This window comes from Coptis chinensis, chromosome 9 (genome assembly GCF_015680905.1).
Source record: "Coptis chinensis isolate HL-2020 chromosome 9, ASM1568090v1, whole genome shotgun sequence".
Classification (NCBI taxonomy): Eukaryota; Viridiplantae; Streptophyta; class Magnoliopsida; order Ranunculales; family Ranunculaceae; genus Coptis; species Coptis chinensis.
The window spans coordinates 38,972,491-38,991,081 of record NC_141464.1 but is presented as its reverse complement, the minus strand read 5'-3'; the positions used below and the strand labels follow the sequence as shown (position 1 = coordinate 38,991,081).

The 18,591-nt window shown below is 36.4% G+C and overlaps 1 protein-coding gene across 2 annotated transcripts; it reads left to right on the top strand.

The window, feature by feature from the left end:
* Window positions 1-15,268: 15,268 nt before the first annotated feature.
* Window positions 15,269-18,365, top strand: LOC147475922 (conserved oligomeric Golgi complex subunit 6-like). Of its 2 annotated transcripts, XM_086584711.1 has the most exons (5): window positions 15,269-15,553; window positions 15,641-15,808; window positions 16,252-16,404; window positions 17,255-17,395; window positions 18,217-18,365. In XM_086584711.1, exons 2-4 carry the CDS (start codon window positions 15,737-15,739, stop codon window positions 17,348-17,350), a joined length of 321 nt encoding a protein of 106 aa, XP_086440837.1. In that variant the 5' UTR covers window positions 15,269-15,553; window positions 15,641-15,736; the 3' UTR covers window positions 17,351-17,395; window positions 18,217-18,365. The 2 variants fall into 2 exon arrangements, with proteins under 2 accessions (XP_086440837.1, XP_086440835.1); XM_086584709.1 differs by lacking the exons at window positions 17,255-17,395; window positions 18,217-18,365 and adding an exon at window positions 16,962-17,222.
* Window positions 18,366-18,591: the final 226 nt, after the last annotated feature.

The window sequence follows — 18,591 nt, the reverse complement described above, 5'->3', positions numbered from 1 at the left end:
TTCTGAAACTTTTGGAGAGCGTCCATAAGGTGAGTTCTCATAGGGATGTGTTAAAATACAAACTCTCTGATAGATTCACTCAAGTTTTGTCCTCTCAAATCCAACGGCATTTATATTTCTCGATACACTAACAACGCTCAAAAGAAACCCGTGGTTCCATTGATTTCAATTGCCACTTACTATCACAACAACCTATTCCTAATCGAGCTAAAGGTATTTTATTAGGAGTTACGGGGTTAGGGTGATGGTTTAGAAAGAAAAAAGAATGGAAAAAAAATCTAATAAGTTGAGAAATTGGGTCTTCGAGACTTGTAACTAGAGAAGAACCTCGTTTTGTTCTTTTCTTCCGAATTGTGATTCATTATTTAGCCATTTGGCTTTGTGACTCCATATTGATGTTAGCACTTTTGCGGGGTAAGATTTGAAGTTTCTTTATCCGTTTTCGTACCAACACTCAAGTTCCTTACTCACGTTCTTCGTGTGTATTGTTAGAGTAAGGGTTCGTTCCAACTTAAGACAAGGATGAGATTACAACTAGAATTGTTCAAGGAAAATTAGTGAGAAGAATTTTTTAATGATTGAGTTATACTAAAACTACTTAGCTTACTTTTAGATTCTTAAATTAAGGTTACGTAAACATGCACCACTAAAAAAGAGAAATGGATAGATAGAAAGGGGTGGAGAGTTAAATCCACTCATGTGAAGACAAACCTCTATTGATTGAATCTAGTTTATTACATCTTTAATCTTTCTTAGAATTCATAGACAAATATTAATAAAGATTAGAGTTTTGATCCCTAACAATATAACTCATCTCTAAGATCATATTGCTAGCATGAGAAATAAAAACAATGACTTATCTCTAAGAAATAACCTCAATTCCTAACAAGACTCTATACCAATTACCATTTTGGGGTAGGATATAAAGTCTAGTTTATTTGTCCTAAACAAATAACTAGAATTCAATAACAAAAGTTATTCCTCACATGAGCTTCATTCATGATCATGGGATTACAATATTCATGGTTATGTGTTATGCTATTATGAAAGAGTGATAAGAGCCCAAAACTTTAGTTTTAACCTCCTAACAATAATACTTTTAGACCAATTATGCGAGTAATAAATAAGAGTTAATGCTAATTACGTGTTTTTATGTATTTCAGGCATTGGAGTTAATTATGTGTAGAAATGTGTCACTTTGGCGAGATAAAAGAACAAGGGTTGGTTGCTAAGAAGTTCTGTGATTAAAGGCCAAGATTCAAGGAGAAAAAACCTTTATAAATCCTGGTCAAAGCTGAAAAGTTAAAGTCAACGCGAGCAAAAACAGCGCACAAAACTCAGCAAAACTTCCGAAAACCATATCTTTGGACTCAGGCCTCGGAATTGGGCCTACCTTATGTCAAAATGACCGGCTCGGAAAGCGCTTTCCAATGGTCTAACACTTGACCCAATCAGAGGAGCAGAAGTGGACAAAAAGTCTGTTGAAGAGAAATCCGACTAAAAAGGCCTATGTGGACTGAAGAAATTGGGTTTTGGGCTCGATTTTCCGGCCCGAAACATGGCTCCTCAGCCCATGCACGAAAATGTGGATCTGGTCTCCTCCATTTCAACACACAAGACTTAACTCTTAAGCAATCATTAGTTTAGGTAGCAAGTAGCCATTAGAGAATAGTGTAGAGCTAGATTTAGACTCCATTAATTAATTAGTTTTCATTTACCTTGCTTTTAATTTAGTATTTGAATCAATTATTATTTCTTCATTAGATTAATAAAGTTAGTTAGTTCTTCATAATATAGTTTCATTCCATTAAATCATTGTAGTTTCAATTCATAGATTTAGCTATTTATCATTATTAGTTTCAATTAAATCTTGCATGAGTAGATTTCCATTTAGTTCAATTTAGTAAAGTTACAATCTTTATATGATGTCTTGTTTAAATTCAATTGGAAATGATAGTTTGATGAATCAAGGCTAAGCCTCCATTAGAGGGGTTTAATGAAGCCTTGATGAAAACTTGATTGTGTAGCATAGAAATAGTTGTAAGAGTCTATTCCACTCTAGAAGGTAGTTGATTCGCCATGAGAATGGGTTGAACTTTCGCACATGCTAGTCATTAGTTGGTAGAGATTGCCATGAATGATTAGGGATTAGAACGACCAATTCTTATCATAAGAACGTAAGAATTGGATTACAACAATCTATGCTAGTTTATTAAGTTGATTCAAGGTGGAATCAATTCCCCCTAATTATTTATCTAGATTCAAACCTTAGCATTTTGTAGTTGAATTATCATATCTTGTTAATATAATTTGCATCGTGAGTATAATTCCATCATTATTCTCATTAACTTTGGATAGATTGATAATCTTAGGAAACGCAAATTCTAAAGAACTAGGAGTGGAACTAATCTTTTACTCCAACTCTATTTCAATAGAATCGAGAGTAGAAATCTTTGATAATTAGACACGAATAGTTTTAGTTTTACTTGCTTTTAAGTTTGTTACTTATTATAGGTAAAACTATCATTTTACGCTTATCAAATACCGCCATCTTAGTTCCCTTTATAATTGTTTTGTTAGCATTGTTAGTCTTCCCAAAGTCCCATTAAACCCACCCACCCTTGTTTGATTCTAAACTGTGGGTTGTCCATTTCAAAACTAAAATTTTTCTCACAGATTACATGAAGCACCACCGCCTTTGGTAGGCTAAAAATTGCCACTCCGCTACCAAATCATCGGGTCATCGGTGAAGCACGGAGCTGCATCCTTGGTGGGCAAACTTAGAGCCACCCGCACTCCAAATCATCGGACCTCGATCCGACTCGAAATAACCGATCCCTACTCTAAACCGATCCGAACTTAAAAATTTAATCAATCTCTCACTAAAAAGGTAGAGGCTATTTCTGTTAAACAAAAGCCTATCCTTGTCATGAATGTCAACTCCAATCCATGTAATTTTTGTTTGAGTCCTGAACATCCCGACTCCTATTGTCCTCTAGCTTATGAATAACAAACATCACAACAAGATAACGTTTGCCCAATTAATAGTTATCCTATTCCTAACGCCCCTTGGAGACAACATCCCAACTTCAGTTGGAGAAATAATCAACAAGTAACACCTCCAAGGTTTAATAATCAAAATGTTAGGCAAGCAAACAATTATAACCAAGCTCCACCACGACAAGGACAAGGTTAGGGTAATTATAATAATTATAATGCAAATAGAGGTATCATTCTGGTAAATAATAACTATCACAACCCACACATTAATAATCATAGTGACATAGTTCCTGTCACACAACCTGTAACAAATCCTACTCCACAACCGGATCATTTTGACGCCTTTATGCAATCCCAACAACAGATTTTACAAACCATCCAACTTTTCTTACAGCAATTAGCACAAGAGAAAGTACAACCCAAATGTGTGTTTCTGGGTCAAGCAATACCTAATCCTAAAATAACAAACACAGCCTTTGAGGTAAACGGTAATACTAGTACGGAAAATGCAAACGTAAGTGAGCTAAATGCCATCACCACTCTCTGTTCTGGCAGAGTGGTTGATAACAATGTAACTATGCCTATAATTACACCACAAGTAGTCCCTACACCGGATATTGAACTAGATACCAAAATAGAAACTGAAGAGCCTACCCCTATGATAAGAGCCCAAAACTGTAGTTTTAACCCTGTAACAGTCATACTATTAGACCAATTATGTGAGTAATAATTAAGAGTTAACACTGATTACGTGTTTTTATGCATTTCAGGCTTCAAAGTCCATTATGTGCAGAAATGTGCCACTTTAGCGAGATAAAGGAGCAAAGGTCGGTTACTAAGGAGTTCCGTGATTAAAGGTCAAGATTCAAGAAGATAAAGCCTTTCTAAAGTCTTGGCCAAAAGCTGAAAAATCGAAAATCGCTGGTAGAAACAACACACAAGTCGCCAGAACTTCCAAGGTCAGATCTTTGACTCGGACCTCGGAATGCCTACCTTATGTCAAAACGACCGCTCGGAAAGAGCTTTCTAATGGTCCAAGCCTTGACCCAATCAGAGTGGCAAAAGTGGACGAAAAGTCTATTGAAGCCAACTGCAGTGAAGAGGCCTTTTCTCGATCGAAGATTGGGTTTTGGGCCCGATTCTTCGCCCAAAACATGGCTCCAAGCCCATGCATGATTTTGGATCTGAATGTATAAAACCAAAGCTTCACTCTTTGTTAATGGTAGATAGTTAGACCTAGATTAGTTATCCTCCATTAATTAGTTTTAGAACTTAGTTTAATTAGTTTCAATTCATTGTATTAGATTAAACTTTTGAATCTTGTTCTTCATTTGATTAGATCAATAAAGTAGTATTTTTTATCAATTTCGATTTTTGTCATTTCCATTTCTAGATCTAATTTCAATTCTTGTTCTTATTTCATTTTAGTCATTAAATTAGATGTCATTATTGTTTGATTAAATAAATTTCAATTCTTTACATTATGTTTAGTTTAGATTCAATGGGAAATGTTAGTTTGATGAATCAAGGCTAAAACCTCCATTAGAGGGGTTGATGAAGCCTTGATGAAAACTTAGTTGTTAGTGTAGAATTGTTTGTAGATTCTATTCCACTCTAGAAGGTCGTGTTTCGCCATGAGAATGGGTGGACGACCTCACATGCTAGTTAGTATTTGGTAGAAATGCCACGAACACTAGGGATTAGAACTCGAAATTCTTGCCGAAAGAGCGTAAGAATCGAGATACAACAATCTATGCTAGGTTATTAAGTTGGATTCGAGGTGGATTCAATTCCCCTCTAATCCTTTATCTAGATTCAAAACAATCATATTTCCATAGCATTCGTGAGTTTAAATTAAAATAATCAATTTCATATTTCATCGTAGTATAATTCCCCTCAGAAAACTCTCATTGACTTTAAGACCGATTAATTAGATTAGAAAACAATTCCATGCTAGAGCACTAGGAGAGGGAACTAACTTCCTACTCCACTATATTCGATAGAATTGAGAGTAGAAACTTTGATAAATATAGACACATAATTTAGTTTTAGTTTCCCCACGTTTTGACTTTCATCGTTCATTTTAAGTCAGGTAGACTATCAATTTTACCTTTATCAAAATATACCGCCGCCATCTTAGTTTCAATTTTAGCATTGTTTTCATAGTATAATTAGTCATTTTAAGTCCCATTAAATCCACCCACCCTTGTTTGATTCATACCGCGGGTTGTCCATTTCAGCGTTGAAAAGTTTCAAAAATATACACCGAAACATCGGCTTATAAGGAGAGCTAGCGCCAATAGTTGACTCGAGCAGCGACCATCCCCTCGCCATTGGACCTCGAGCGCGACCCGCCATTTCTTATCGACACCTGAGCGTAGCACGCCTTCTGGCGAAGACCCTAAGCTGAAATTTGCCGGATTTCCACAGTTTGTTTGAATTTTGATTTTTCAAGTTTTTCGGTGTTATAACTTGTTATATACACCGAACACGCCAGTAAAACAAGACGCTTATTCATAAGCCGAAGCAAGGACTAATCAGGTATTCCTTTCTTCCACACCTCGCGATCTCCGTTAGAGGTTTCTACTAGTATATCGTAATTGTTTGGAGTGTTGCATGTTTAGTTAAGTTTGACTTAGTCTTGCATGAGATTAAGGTCCGGGTCGAAGAAAACAACTAACGAATTACACGGCAACGCCAACAAACAAGTCTATCTAGTTTCCCACCCACTACACCTCTAGCTGCTATTTCACACACACCACCGATATTCGGGTGAAGAAAGAGAGACTCCTCTCTCGACTTTTATAAAGCCTCGAGCGATAGCCCTAAATCTTGCATCGCTCTAGTAGACCCGGTGGGGATTTCCAAGATCCCCCAAATATATTTAATTTGTTACCCGCTTTTCATGGTTTAGACCATGAAAACCTTATCGACATTACGCGTAGGATTGAACAAGTCCTTATAACATTCCACCATCCCACGGTTGGTGCGGAACAAATTAAATTGAGGGTATTCCCTTTCACCTTAGTTGATAAGGCGCCTTGGTTAACTGCCCAAGCGCCTAATTCTCGTGGACTCGTGGGGCCAAACTTGTTCATTTGTTTATGGAACATTTTTACCCACCCCTAAAGACGGATGAAATGCTTTCCAAGATTCACTTCTTTTCACGTAATCCTCATGAATCATTTTCGAGGTTTGGAATCGTTTCACCGATCTCCTTATAGAGTGTTTACACCATCACCTAGCAAAAGACACGTTAGTTCGCGGCTTTTTTCAAAGGACTTCTACACCACCATAAAGAAGTCCTAGACATAATGAATGGGGTAGTTTCCTAAGTAAAGGAGCCTATAAATTTTGGGAAGCGTAGTAATAATGGGGGTAGTGGACGATTACTCCCGCCCGCTTAGTTCTTCTTCAACAGATTAAGGCTACCAAGATGTTTGAGGTTAAATCAGATCCCGAGCTTAAAACTCTAATTGAATCCCTCACTAAAAAGGTAGAGGCCATTTCAGTACAACAAAAGCCTATCCCCGCCATGAATGTAAATTCAAATCCATGTAGTTTCGGTTTGAGTCCCCGAAAGCATCCCGAATTTTCCCGCCCTATATCCTATGAACATTCTTGTTCCATTAATAGTGAACCTAACGCCCTTTGGAGACAAAATCCCAACTTCGGTTGGAGAAATAACCAACAAGTCACACCTACAGGTACAATAATCAATATGTTAGGCCAACGCATTTATAACCAAGCTCCACCACAACAAGGACAGATCGTGGTAATTATAATAATTATATCAACCAAGCTTAACCTCGACAAAGTCAAGCACAAGGTCAATGTAGTTATAATAATTATAATGCTAATAGAGGTATCGTTCGGTAAATAATAACTATCACAATCCTTCCATAAATAATCAATGCGAGATAGTTCCGGTCCACACCACCCGTGACTACTACACCCACACAACCGGATCGCCTTGACACCTTCATACAAGTGAGCCAACAACTTTTCCAAACCATGGCTCAATCTAACCAACACATTCTACAATCCGTTAATAATTTAAACCAACAGTTAGCCCAAGAGAAAGTTTCCAACCAAAAGGTGTTTCCGTGCCAAGCCGATACCCAACCCTAGAAAAAGCAAAAACACAGCTTTGAGGTAAACGGTAATACTAGTACGAAAACTATAACCAGGTGAGCTAAATGCCATCACCACTCTCCGATTCGGAAGAGTGATTGATAACAAAGTAACTATGCCTATAGTTACCCCATCAAGATTCTACACCGGATATCGAACTAGATAACCAAATAGAAACGAAAGAACCTACCACCGTAGAAGTACCGGTTAAACCACAACCTAAGAAACAGAAAGCCAAGGTTACACATCAAGTCGAAGTCATACGCTAAATATAGAGTTTAAACCACCGTTCCTCAGAAATTAGCCATGCTAACCTGGGGATACTAACTTTGAGGAGATTAGGAACGTTTTCAAAAATCTAACGATAAACCTTCCTTTTCTCGAAGCTATAAAAAGCTACCTAACCATGCTAAGTTTCTTAAGGAGTTGTGCACTACTAGGGTAAGACCAACATACCTAAAGACGCTTTCTAACCGAAGGTTCCCAACTTTATCTAAAAATAATGGAATTGTTAAGTACAAGGACCCCGGTCATCCCATCGCATAATGCACCTTAGGAGATTCTCACACGACGCACCATCGCTACTATACCGGGGCTAGTGTTAACTTACTCCCGCTTTTATTTGTATAAACAAATAGGTCTAGAGGAGATGCAACCTACTAAAATGACATTGCAATTAGTCGACGGCTTCTATTAAGTATCCTAAGGGTGTGGTTGAAAACGGCCGGTTAAAGTCCAAAATTTTACTACCCGCCAAAGACTTCGTTATCCTCGAATAATGTAAGTCACTAACGACTCTGTACCTATCATTTTAGGGCGCCCCTTCTTGGTTACGCCAACGCTCATAAACCGCCGCGATGGTTCGATGTCCTTGTCCTTTGCCCATCTTTTCATTGAGGTAAATGTTTTCAAAACGAGGACACAAGATCCCAATTCATCTACAAATGGAGAGGTTAGCATGATCGAGAGCTTAGCTCAAGATTACTTCAAAACATGTTTCCGAGAAATAGATTAACAAATTCCTTTCCTTCGAAATTCGACTTTTAACAATGACTCCCCGGTAGTAGATTTAAATCGAAGAAGAATTCCGAACTCTTTTTGACCGCTTCTTTACCACTTCATGAAGTCCCCCTTGCCAACAACCATTCATCCATCGATGCTATGACGGAAGATGAATTTTTCAATCTCTATCCCAGTTGATCCTTTTTGACCCACCTATTGAGGAATGTCTTGCATATATCAAGATTTCTGATGATATGGACTTGAGAGCTCTAGCTGAGAATCATTCACCTTCCATCACCAATATTCCCCACCATCCACCTTTTCAAAGGAACCTCGAAGTTTGCACTCGATCCTTTAGTTTCTCCCAGGCTTCATGATTTTTAAATCCACCTAGTAAACAAATACTTCCCAAGGATAAACCACTTGACACCTTCATTTTTAGACTTGAGACAGGTCCCTAACTACACCATGAATGAGTTTTGTGCTAAACCCACATCCTCATTTTTTCCATGCTTTCCTCTAAAACTTATCCCAATCCACCATATTTTCCACAACCATTCACTTTTCCACACTTATTCACTAGGACACCCTCTCGCTCAAAGATGAAACATAAGGTGCATGCTTTCGGTTATGTTATAGGTCTATCCGACTTCGCTTTCATTCCACTAGGTCGCGGCCAGAGGGAAATCTTGGTGCTTGATTGTGTTTGGATATGTTTTCTGCGATATTTTTTATGGAACGATCCACAACTATTTCGGTTGTTGATATATGATAAACTGCATATTCATACATATATTTAGATAAAGTCTCGAAAGTATCCGACTATAAACCACTCAATTTTTTGTGTTTGGTGCATTTCCTTTCATTTCCATATATTGGTGAATGCACCATTCAGGTAAACTGGCCCCTCCCTATGGAGTGTGTGGTTGTAGGTACCGGATCCTAAGTCCACGGTTCACATAATTCACGTTTTTCCACTCTTGCATGTTTTCTTGGTTTTGAGTCATGTTTCTCTATGGTGTGAATTATGTCTTTATCGCTTATTGTTTTCCTTTATATTAAACCTAATTCATAAAAAGTAAAAAGTTTAAAGCTATAAAAATAGTAATCTAGCAAGTCTCGAAATCTGACCTTAAAAGACCCAAGTTTTCAGACAATACCAACTTTCGAGTATAGGCCAAACAAAAATTTCAAACTTAAAAAGAGTTTTCCAATTTTGTTGGGGGGTATGATTTTGGTATTCATTTCAAATCTTGTTGCCACCCTAAGCCTGTCATGTTTACTCCAAGAGAGTTTGTGTTAGTTAGCACGCAATGGTTTAATTGTGCTTCATATTATCATATCATCTTTACAATATTTTCTGTTATGTGCACGCCAATTTTTGCCACGCTTCTATAGTAAATTCTTTTCTTATCTCTTTACACTTTGAGGACAAAGCGTTCGATTGTTTGGGGGTGGGATAGAAACATTTGCAAAAATTAGACACTTTTAGGATGTAAATTATGCACTTTTATTTATAAAATGTTAAAAATTATAAAAATTAGTTAGTTACATAATTTAATTGTGCTATTGAATTGTTTCATGAACCCCCTTCTCCCAAATTGTTTGGGGGTGGTATAGAAACACGATGTAAATGTTAAGCACATATTAGGTTGTATATTACGTATTATTTGTCTTAAAAAAATAATAAATAATAATAATAAATAAAAAATAAAAATAAAAATAAAAAGTTTATGCTATACACTTAGGAATATTGGTATTGTTTCTTTCTCTATGCTCTTAATAATCTAGAAGTCTCAATGAGCTTTTTGCATTAGAATAGTTTTAGAAACTTAGGTTAATATGTAGGTAATAATCTTTGAATCTATCTATAAATATATTACATGAGTATCTATGATTGTTTGGCAGTAAGTTTCTGAAATCTAGGCTAGAGTACTTATTCTACAAATCCTGTGAGAATATAGCCTAAAGCCTTATATGAGTGAAACATTTGAGAAATGACACAAGGGAGAAGTATATTCCGAATAGAGAAATCAGACGTCCACTTGCTTGACCACTATACCATGTCCTAAGAGAGAATTTAGGCCCTTTTTGGATCGATATAGCTAGAAATTCCGACCTAAGTATATTTTCCGCTAGTCGCCCCACTGAGCCTTTCTTTAGCCTTTCATAAACCACAAATCTTTTACCTTGTTACAAAAACAAAACAAAATAAAAAAAAAATAAATAAAAAAATGAACCTACCCAATTTAGAATAAGTCTGAGAATAGAATGAGGAAGAAAGAAGAAGAGAAAACCGTGTAAACAAAAATTAGTTAGTTGGCCTAGAAAATAAAGAAAAGAAGTTTCCATCCAAAGAAAAGAAAAACAAAAATAGAAATAAAATAAAACTCCAAAAAAATAGAATAAAAGGAGTCAAAAGCCAAAGAAAAGAAAAAAAAATATGGCTAAGGATGGAAACAAAGTGTAGAAGCAAAAAAGTAAATAACAAGGTTTTTCTAGTTACATAATATAAAGACTCTATTATCTCAGACTTGCCCCTTTTGAATATCCATTTCCTTCCTTCTTAAACCATCTCCTAATCCCCGAAACACCTAATAAAGACCTCTAGCTCAATTAGGAATTGGTTAGTGTGATAGTAAGTGGCAGATGTGTTTGATCGACTCCGGCTTCCTTGTGTGTCATTGAGATTGTAAGGCAAAGTGTGCCCATCACAAGCACTAGAGTAAATAAACTTGAGTGGAAAAATCAGAGTGTTGTATCTTGACTATTATTGTGAGAACCTACTTAAGGACGCTATTCCGAGTTTCAGAAACGGACCTGCTATTGCATTTCATAGTATTACTCATTATATAAATGTTTATTGTAGATGATTGATTATTATGTATATATTAGCTTAGGTTTTGACTTGGTTATTCTTGTTCATAGCTAGTGAGATGTATAGATAATTTGGAGCATGAATAAGGAAACAATAGTTTTCTTTCTTAGTCGTTGTAGTATAGATGAAGTTTGTGAGTAACTTCATTGGGAAAAACTCTCACGAGGTTATAACTCGGCCCACTAGGGAATTCCTAGTGGTTTAAGCGCCTTGTTGTGATATGGTCAATGCAATCAAGACTTCAATGAAATGAGAGTAGTTAGAACTCCATTTTTTGGTCACTTATTCTAATTTCTCATCTTTGCTTGAGGACAAGCAAAATGCTGTTTGGGGGTGGTTTGATAAGAGCCCAAAACTGAGTTTTAACCCCTGTACTAGTATACTATTAGACCAATTATGTGAGTAATAATTAAGGAGTAAACACGATTACGTGTTTTTATGCATTCCAGGCTTCAAAGTCCATTATGTGCAGAAATGTGCCACTTTAGCGAGATAAAGGAGCAAAGGTCGGTTACTAAGGAGTTCCGTGATTAAAGGTCAAGATTCAAGAAGATAAAGCCTTTCTAAAGCCCGGTCAAAAGCTGAAAAATCGACGCCGGGCGTAAAACAAAGACACACAAGTCGTGAGAACTTCCGAAGGCGTCAGATCTTTGGACTCGGACCTCGAATGGGGTCTACCTTATGTCAAAACGACCGGCTCGGAAAGAGATTTCCAATGGTCCAAGCCTTGATCCAATCAGAGTAGCAAAAGTGGACAAAAAGTCTGTTGAAGCCAACTGCAGCTGAAGAGGCCTTTCTGGACTGAAAGAATTGGGTTTTGGGCCTGATTCTCTAGCCCAAAACATGGCTCCAAGCCCATGCACGATTTTTGGATCTGAATGTATAAAAACCAAAGCTTCACTCTTTGTTAATGGTAGATAGTTAGACCTAGATTAGTTAGCCTCCATTAATTAGTTTTAGAACTTAGTTTAATTAGTTTCAATTCATTGTATTAGATTAAACCTTTGAATCTTGTTCTTCATTTGATTAGATCAATAAAGTAGTATTTTTATCAATTTTGATTTTTGCCATTTCCATTTCTAGATCTAATTTCAATTCTTGTTCTTATTTCATTTTAGTCATTAAATTAGATGTCATTATTGTTTGATTAAGTAAATTTCAATTCTTTACATTATGTTTAGTTTAGATTCAATGGGAAATGTTAGTTTGATGAATCAAGGTTAAAACCTCCATTAGAGGGGTTGATGAAGCCTTGATGAAAACTTAGTTGTTAGTGTAAAATTGTTTGTAGATTCTATTCCACTCTAGAAGGTTGTGTTTCGCCATGAGAATGGGTGGACGACCTCACATGCTAGTTAGTATTTGGTAGAAATGCCACTTAACACTAGGGATTAGAACTCAAATTCTTGCCGTAAGAACGTAAGAATCGAGATACAACAATCTATGCTAGGTTATTAAGTTGGATTCGAGGTGGATTCAATTCCCTCTAATCCTTTATCTAGATTCAAAAACAATTATATTTCCATAGCATTCGTAGTTTAAATTAAAATAATCAATTTCATATTGCATCGTAGTATAATTCCCCCTCGTAAAACTCTCATTGACTTAAGACTGATTAATTAGATTAGAAAACAATTCCATGCTAGAGCACAAGGAGTGGAACGAACTTCCTACTCCACTATATTCGATAGAATTGAGAGTAGAAATTTTGATAAATATAGACACATAATTTAGTTTTAGTTTACTTACGTTTTGACTTTCATCGTTCATTTCGTAGGTAGACTATCAATTTTACCTTTATCACCCTATAGAGGTACCAATTAAACCACAACCTAAGAAACAGAAAGCCAAGGTTAGACATCCAGTTGACCCATACGCTAAATATAGAGAGAAACCACCGTTTCCACAAAGATTAGCTATGTTAAACAATGATACAAACTATGATGAGATTAGGGAAGTTTTCAAAAATCTAACGATAAACCTACCCTTTCTCGAAGCAATTAAAAAGTCACCTCACCACGCTAAGTTTCTTAAAGAGTTGTGCACTACTAGGCGTAAGACAAATATTCCTAAAGACGCCTTTCTAACTTTATCATAACATAATGGAATCGTTAAGTACAAGGACCCTGGTCGTCCTACTGTACAATGCACCTTAGGAGATTCCCACACGACGACCACTTTATTAGACATAGGGGCAAGTGTTAACTTACTCCCATATTATTTATACAAACAAATAGGTCTACAAGATATGCAACCTACTCAAATGACGTTGCAATTAGAGGATCGGTCTATTAAGTATCCTAAGGGTGTGGTTGAAAACGTACTTGTTAAGGTTCATGATTTCTACTATCCTACTGATTTTGTTATCCTTGATACGGAAGTCGTTAACGACTCTGTTCTGATCATCTTAGGGCATCCCTTTTTGGCAACTGCCAATGTGCTTATATATTGCCGCGATGGTTTGATGTCCTTGTCTTTTGGACATATTTCTATTGAGGTGAATGTTTTTAAAATGATGAAATAGTTATCTGATTCGTCGGTAGATGGGGAGGTCAGCATGATCGAGAGCTTAGCTAAAGATTATTTTAACAACACGTTTCCCGAAAACCATATGCATAAATTCCTTTCCTTTGGATGTTCAGATTTTGTCAATGACTCCTACTTAGAGGAAGTCAACACCATCTTTGAGTCTACACCTATCGTAGACCCTTCTGTTGCTCCATCTACTGAGTTTGAAGACTTGCTGCCTAAGCAAGTATTCATTACTCAAGATGAGGACCCTCTAGAAGCATTTATCGACATTCCTTCCACCCAGTGCTTAAACCACTTCCTTCTGAGTTAAAATATATTCAACTTGATCCAGATGGTAGTCATCCAGTAATTATATCTTCTCTATTATCTAAAGAGGAAGAGACACAGGGTGATTAGGGAACATCGATCGTTCTGCGATTGGTTGGTCCCTAGCCGACATTAAGGGAATTGACCCTAATGTGTGCACTCATTGTATCCATTTGGAGGATAACGCAAAGACTTCTCGTGAACCTCAGCATCGCTTAAATTATGCCATGAAAGAGGTGGTCAGGGAAGAAGACTTACGGTTACTCGATGCGGGTATCATATACCCAATCTCTGATAGCAAATAGGTAAGTCCCATTCATGTAGTTCCTAAGAAATCAGGGATTACCATGGTACGTAATGCCAAGGGTGAATATGTTGGAACGCATGGTCCTATGAAATGGCGAATCTGTATCGATTACAAATGTTTAAATGCCATGACACGAAAGGATCATTTTCCTTTACCCTTTATAGATCAGATGCTAAAATGTCTAGCTGGTCATGCTTTTTACTATTTTTTGGATGGCTACTCTGGCTATTTACAAATTATTATTGATATTGATGACCAAGAAAAAACTACCTTCACATGTCCTTTTGGAACATACGCCTATAAACGAATGCCTTTTGGCATTTGTAATGCTCCTAGTACCTTCCAGCGGTATATGCTTCATATATTTAGTGACATGGTAGAACGCTTCATGGAAGTTTTCATGGATGATTTTTCTATCTATGGAGACTCACTACAACAAATATGACATATGACATCACTAATTTTACATCATTTTCAGTGAAATGATGTCATATGAAAACTATGACATCACTTTTCTCAGCATGTGATGTAATAATTATCACAATTTTTTTTAACATCACTTATTTTAGAAGCTGATATAGTAGAGTTGTACAACATAATTTTAATAAGTGATGTCGTAATAGTGATGTAGTAACACTTTTTTATGTCCTCACCGTATCACTTATAAAGTGATGTAATATCCATGTATTCAACATCACTTTAAAGGTGTTGTTACTCACCATGTCACTTATAAAGCGATGTAATATATATGTATTCAATATCACTTTCAAAGTGATTTTTCCATGTTTTTGAAATCACTTATAATGTGACTTCTAGATCTACTAGAAAACTGTAAATAAATAGCATTTATTCAATAGTTTTTATAAAAAAACCCTATAAATTATTTTTTGGAAAACTAAGGAGCGTTTGGACGAATAGGCGTAATAAAATTGATTGTGTTGTTGGGTAATTGCTATTGCGGCAGGTCAATTATTGGACTTTACACCAAATTTTTGGGGCCCGCCTCAAATGAAATTTCTAGCACACACCCCATCTGATTTTCTCTCTAATCAAAACCCTCACTAAGCAAAGCCGCCACCACCCCACCATATTCACCAGCCACCCCAAAACCGCCACCATATGGGAGCCTTGTCTAAATTTTTCATTATTTCCCATTTCAGAAAATCGACACTCCAAATTAAAGTTCAAACAGTTCAAAACCCAACACACTCAGCCTAGAAACTGAAATCCATCCCACTCCCAAAAAGAGACGGTCTCCTTTCTCACCCCCACCTCGTCTCTCTCTCTCTCTCTCTCTCTCTCTCTCTCTCTCTCTCTCTCTTTACTCTCGCATTTTTCTAGGCTTGGCGCCCTCCCTCTCTCGCTCTCGTGCTTCAAGTTCAAGATTTTTACAGGTGATATGAGTTCGTTTCTATTTGAAGAAATCACTTTGTATTTTAACATGGGATTAATTTTTTGAAATTGTGGAGTTTATTTTGAAGTTGGCATTGATTACATTGTCGAATTGATCACCTCCATTGGCAATAAGCAAAGGAGTTTCAGTATTGCTGGAAATTATTGATACTTAAAACAGCCTGATGGTTCCTACTTCGGTGAAGAAGCTTGACTTTAAGCCTGTGATATCTACTTTACTGGAGCCCATCATTCAGGTATTACTGCAATAACCTTTTAGTCCTTGCTCCTACGTTCCTATTGCTGAGGGTAAGCAATAGATTTGGTGGAATAGCCAATACTTTTCTTGATAACTTAATTTTATGGTTGAGTCACGGCCATTGGTTTAAAGACAAGTTCTATGCACAGATTTCTTGTGGTTAACATCTTAAGGTGGTTTAATTATTGGAGATCTAGTGACTAGTGAGAACATGCATGAGTAGGCTAGTGTACTATAGATATCTTAGATTCTGATAGCTTCTATTCTACCATTAAAACCAATTCTTTCTTTGATGAAAACTGAAATAAGTTCTTCTACCATACATTTTTTACAAACTGATGTTGAAGAGTCTAGGCAGTGTCTTCCAGGATTGATTGCGATGTCAAGTCGCAGAGTCTTTTTGTTTTTAAGTCATTTACTCAGATTCTTACACCACTGCAGATGTGCGAGCAAGCAATAGAAGCACATAGATCCAAAGCAGTCCAGTCATTAAGGAAAAGTAGAGCGAGTTCTGATTCAAGCCAATTTACTAGGGATTCTTCATCACCTATTAATGCTCTTCTGAACAATAACAGCTCCATCCCATCCTCTCAGGTGAGTTGCGAACCTCTATTCATTCTCCATGTATTTGTTAATTCACAAATTCATCGACAATTTATGTCTGATACGAGCTGTCATAAGAGAATATTGTAGTGGTATATGTCGTGGTCGCAAGTGCAGGAGGCTACATTTATGAGGTTCTTACTTGAGATCTTCTTAATATATATCGACCCGGTTGGTTAGCAATATAATTATTGCATTTTTACTCTCTTTAATGGATCATTTCATGAAGTCATCTAAAAGGGTGAGTATATCGACGGCTATATGTGTTGATTTCGAGACGGTTATATGTGTACATTGGTTCCTTTGGCCTTTAGCGAGTTGGCTTTTGGTCAATCTAACAAGTATTACAATCCTCTATTTCTTTCCTTCTTAGAATCAATTTTGTGTTGTGTAATGTGAAAAGTGAAAATAATTAAATGACATCTGGGTTTTTTGTTTTGCAAGTATTTAATGAGCTATGTATATTTACCCGAAAATCATTTTGTCAAGTAGAGTAATGACATGCCATCCAAGATCTTCCTTATCAATCGCTTATTCGCTATCCAAAGCCATTGTTAGGACATGATGTTGCTGCAGAGTATGTTAAAAATCTTCGATCCATGATTAAGAAAAATGTGAACCTTCTTGTGGAGAAAGAGGTGGCTAGCATCCTAAGAAAATGTGGTTTGTTAACCAAATATCTCAAATTCGGAATTTGGTAAACAAGAAAGATAGTGATGCATCAACTAAATTGTCATTAGCAGAGGTAGAGGGCATGTCACATGTATCACTTTCAGATTGTTTGAGAGCATTATTTGGACTCGTTTTAGGGAGTGAAGGTTCGTTGCCTTAATTTGAACAGATGCAAGTCCACAAATGCGTTCAGAAGCTTGTATCTGTGCTGCAAGACCACTTGCTGAAGCTTACGAATTGGTTTATAATGCAATCATGGATCTAGAGAACGGTTATCCTGATCCCAAGTCATTGGCCAGACATCCACCAGGTCAGATAAGGACTATATTAGGAATTTGAAGCTCTATACAACGATGTTCTTCTCTAATATACAACATGTATGCTTTTTTTTAGTTCAAGAAAAGGGCTCTTACTATGTTTGTTCGTATTAGATGCATGGGGTAATGTGATTGTTGTTGTTTTTGTCCCTATGGACTTTTTATTGGACATTTGCACACACTAACTCCCCAAACTCCAATCTGCACCGGAAGTTTTTTTTTGCCCAACTAGTGCAAAGTGGAATCTTCTCCTTCTTCTTAACACCCTCAATTCACTTTTTAATTGTAACTGCTTTTGCTAAATCAATAATAAAACTATACCCTAACTGTTTGCTAAATCAATAATAAAACTACACCTTCTCACAGTTTAAGTAACTCGACTATAACAGCTTTTAACACTTCACTTTATCTTTTTTTATACGTAATTATTTGCTTTGTTTTTTTGCACTTGGAACTATGAAGTATATCTTTATGTTTTCATTCAATACAAGTTGGAACCTACTATTAAAGTTGCATCTGCTCTTATTTTTATTTTATTTTTTGTGATGGAATGGTTAGGTGCTTATGGTGTGCACTACCACACCATTTCGCTTGCGTTTTTCCAACTTCTCACATTCTAAACCGTCTAGTTTTTGCTTCGATCTTGAATGCACTTGATTACTATTTTTTTTTTCTAGCTAGTTCATACCACTCAATTGTTCAATATCATCTGACCAACTAAAAATTATCTATCTTTTCTTTTCTTTAATAAGTTATCTTGGATTTTAGTTTAAGCAATAAAATTTTCTGATAAATGGTTCCAATTTTTGCACAGGGAGCTACAGGGTTGAGCTTAAAGACAATTTGAGTTCTGATTGGTATATGCAGTCTCTATCACAATCCGTATTGTGGTAAGCTTTTTGGTAGTCTTATGATGGTTAATCAATTGCACCATTAATTTGAGTACTATAATCTAGAAAAAGATTAGCATACTAGATAGGAGCCCCGGTTAACCGGTGCAAATTTTACATGCTATCGGGTGTTACTACCCAAATCATTAACAACTATTTAAATGTTTTTTTTTCTAGGCAAACACAAGTTTTAGATTACTCCGCTAGTGATGTAGGAAAATGGACGACAACATTTTTATTTTAACTCAACCTCCAACCACTTTTTGGCAATGTATCGGACTCGATCTTGAACACAAGTA

What these genes read in the sequence shown, in the direction of transcription:
- LOC147475922 (XM_086584709.1), top strand. Translation starts at nt 15,737, where the DNA reads ATGGTTCCTACTTCGGTGAAGAAGCTTGACTTTAAGCCTGTGATATCT. An exon ending in TACTGGAGCCCATCATTCAG is followed by an intron (nt 15,809 to 16,251) that starts GTATTACTGCAA and finishes ACACCACTGCAG; the next exon opens with ATGTGCGAGCAAGCAATAGA. An exon ending in GCTCCATCCCATCCTCTCAG is followed by an intron (nt 16,405 to 16,961) that starts GTGAGTTGCGAA and finishes CGCTATCCAAAG; the next exon opens with CCATTGTTAGGACATGATGT.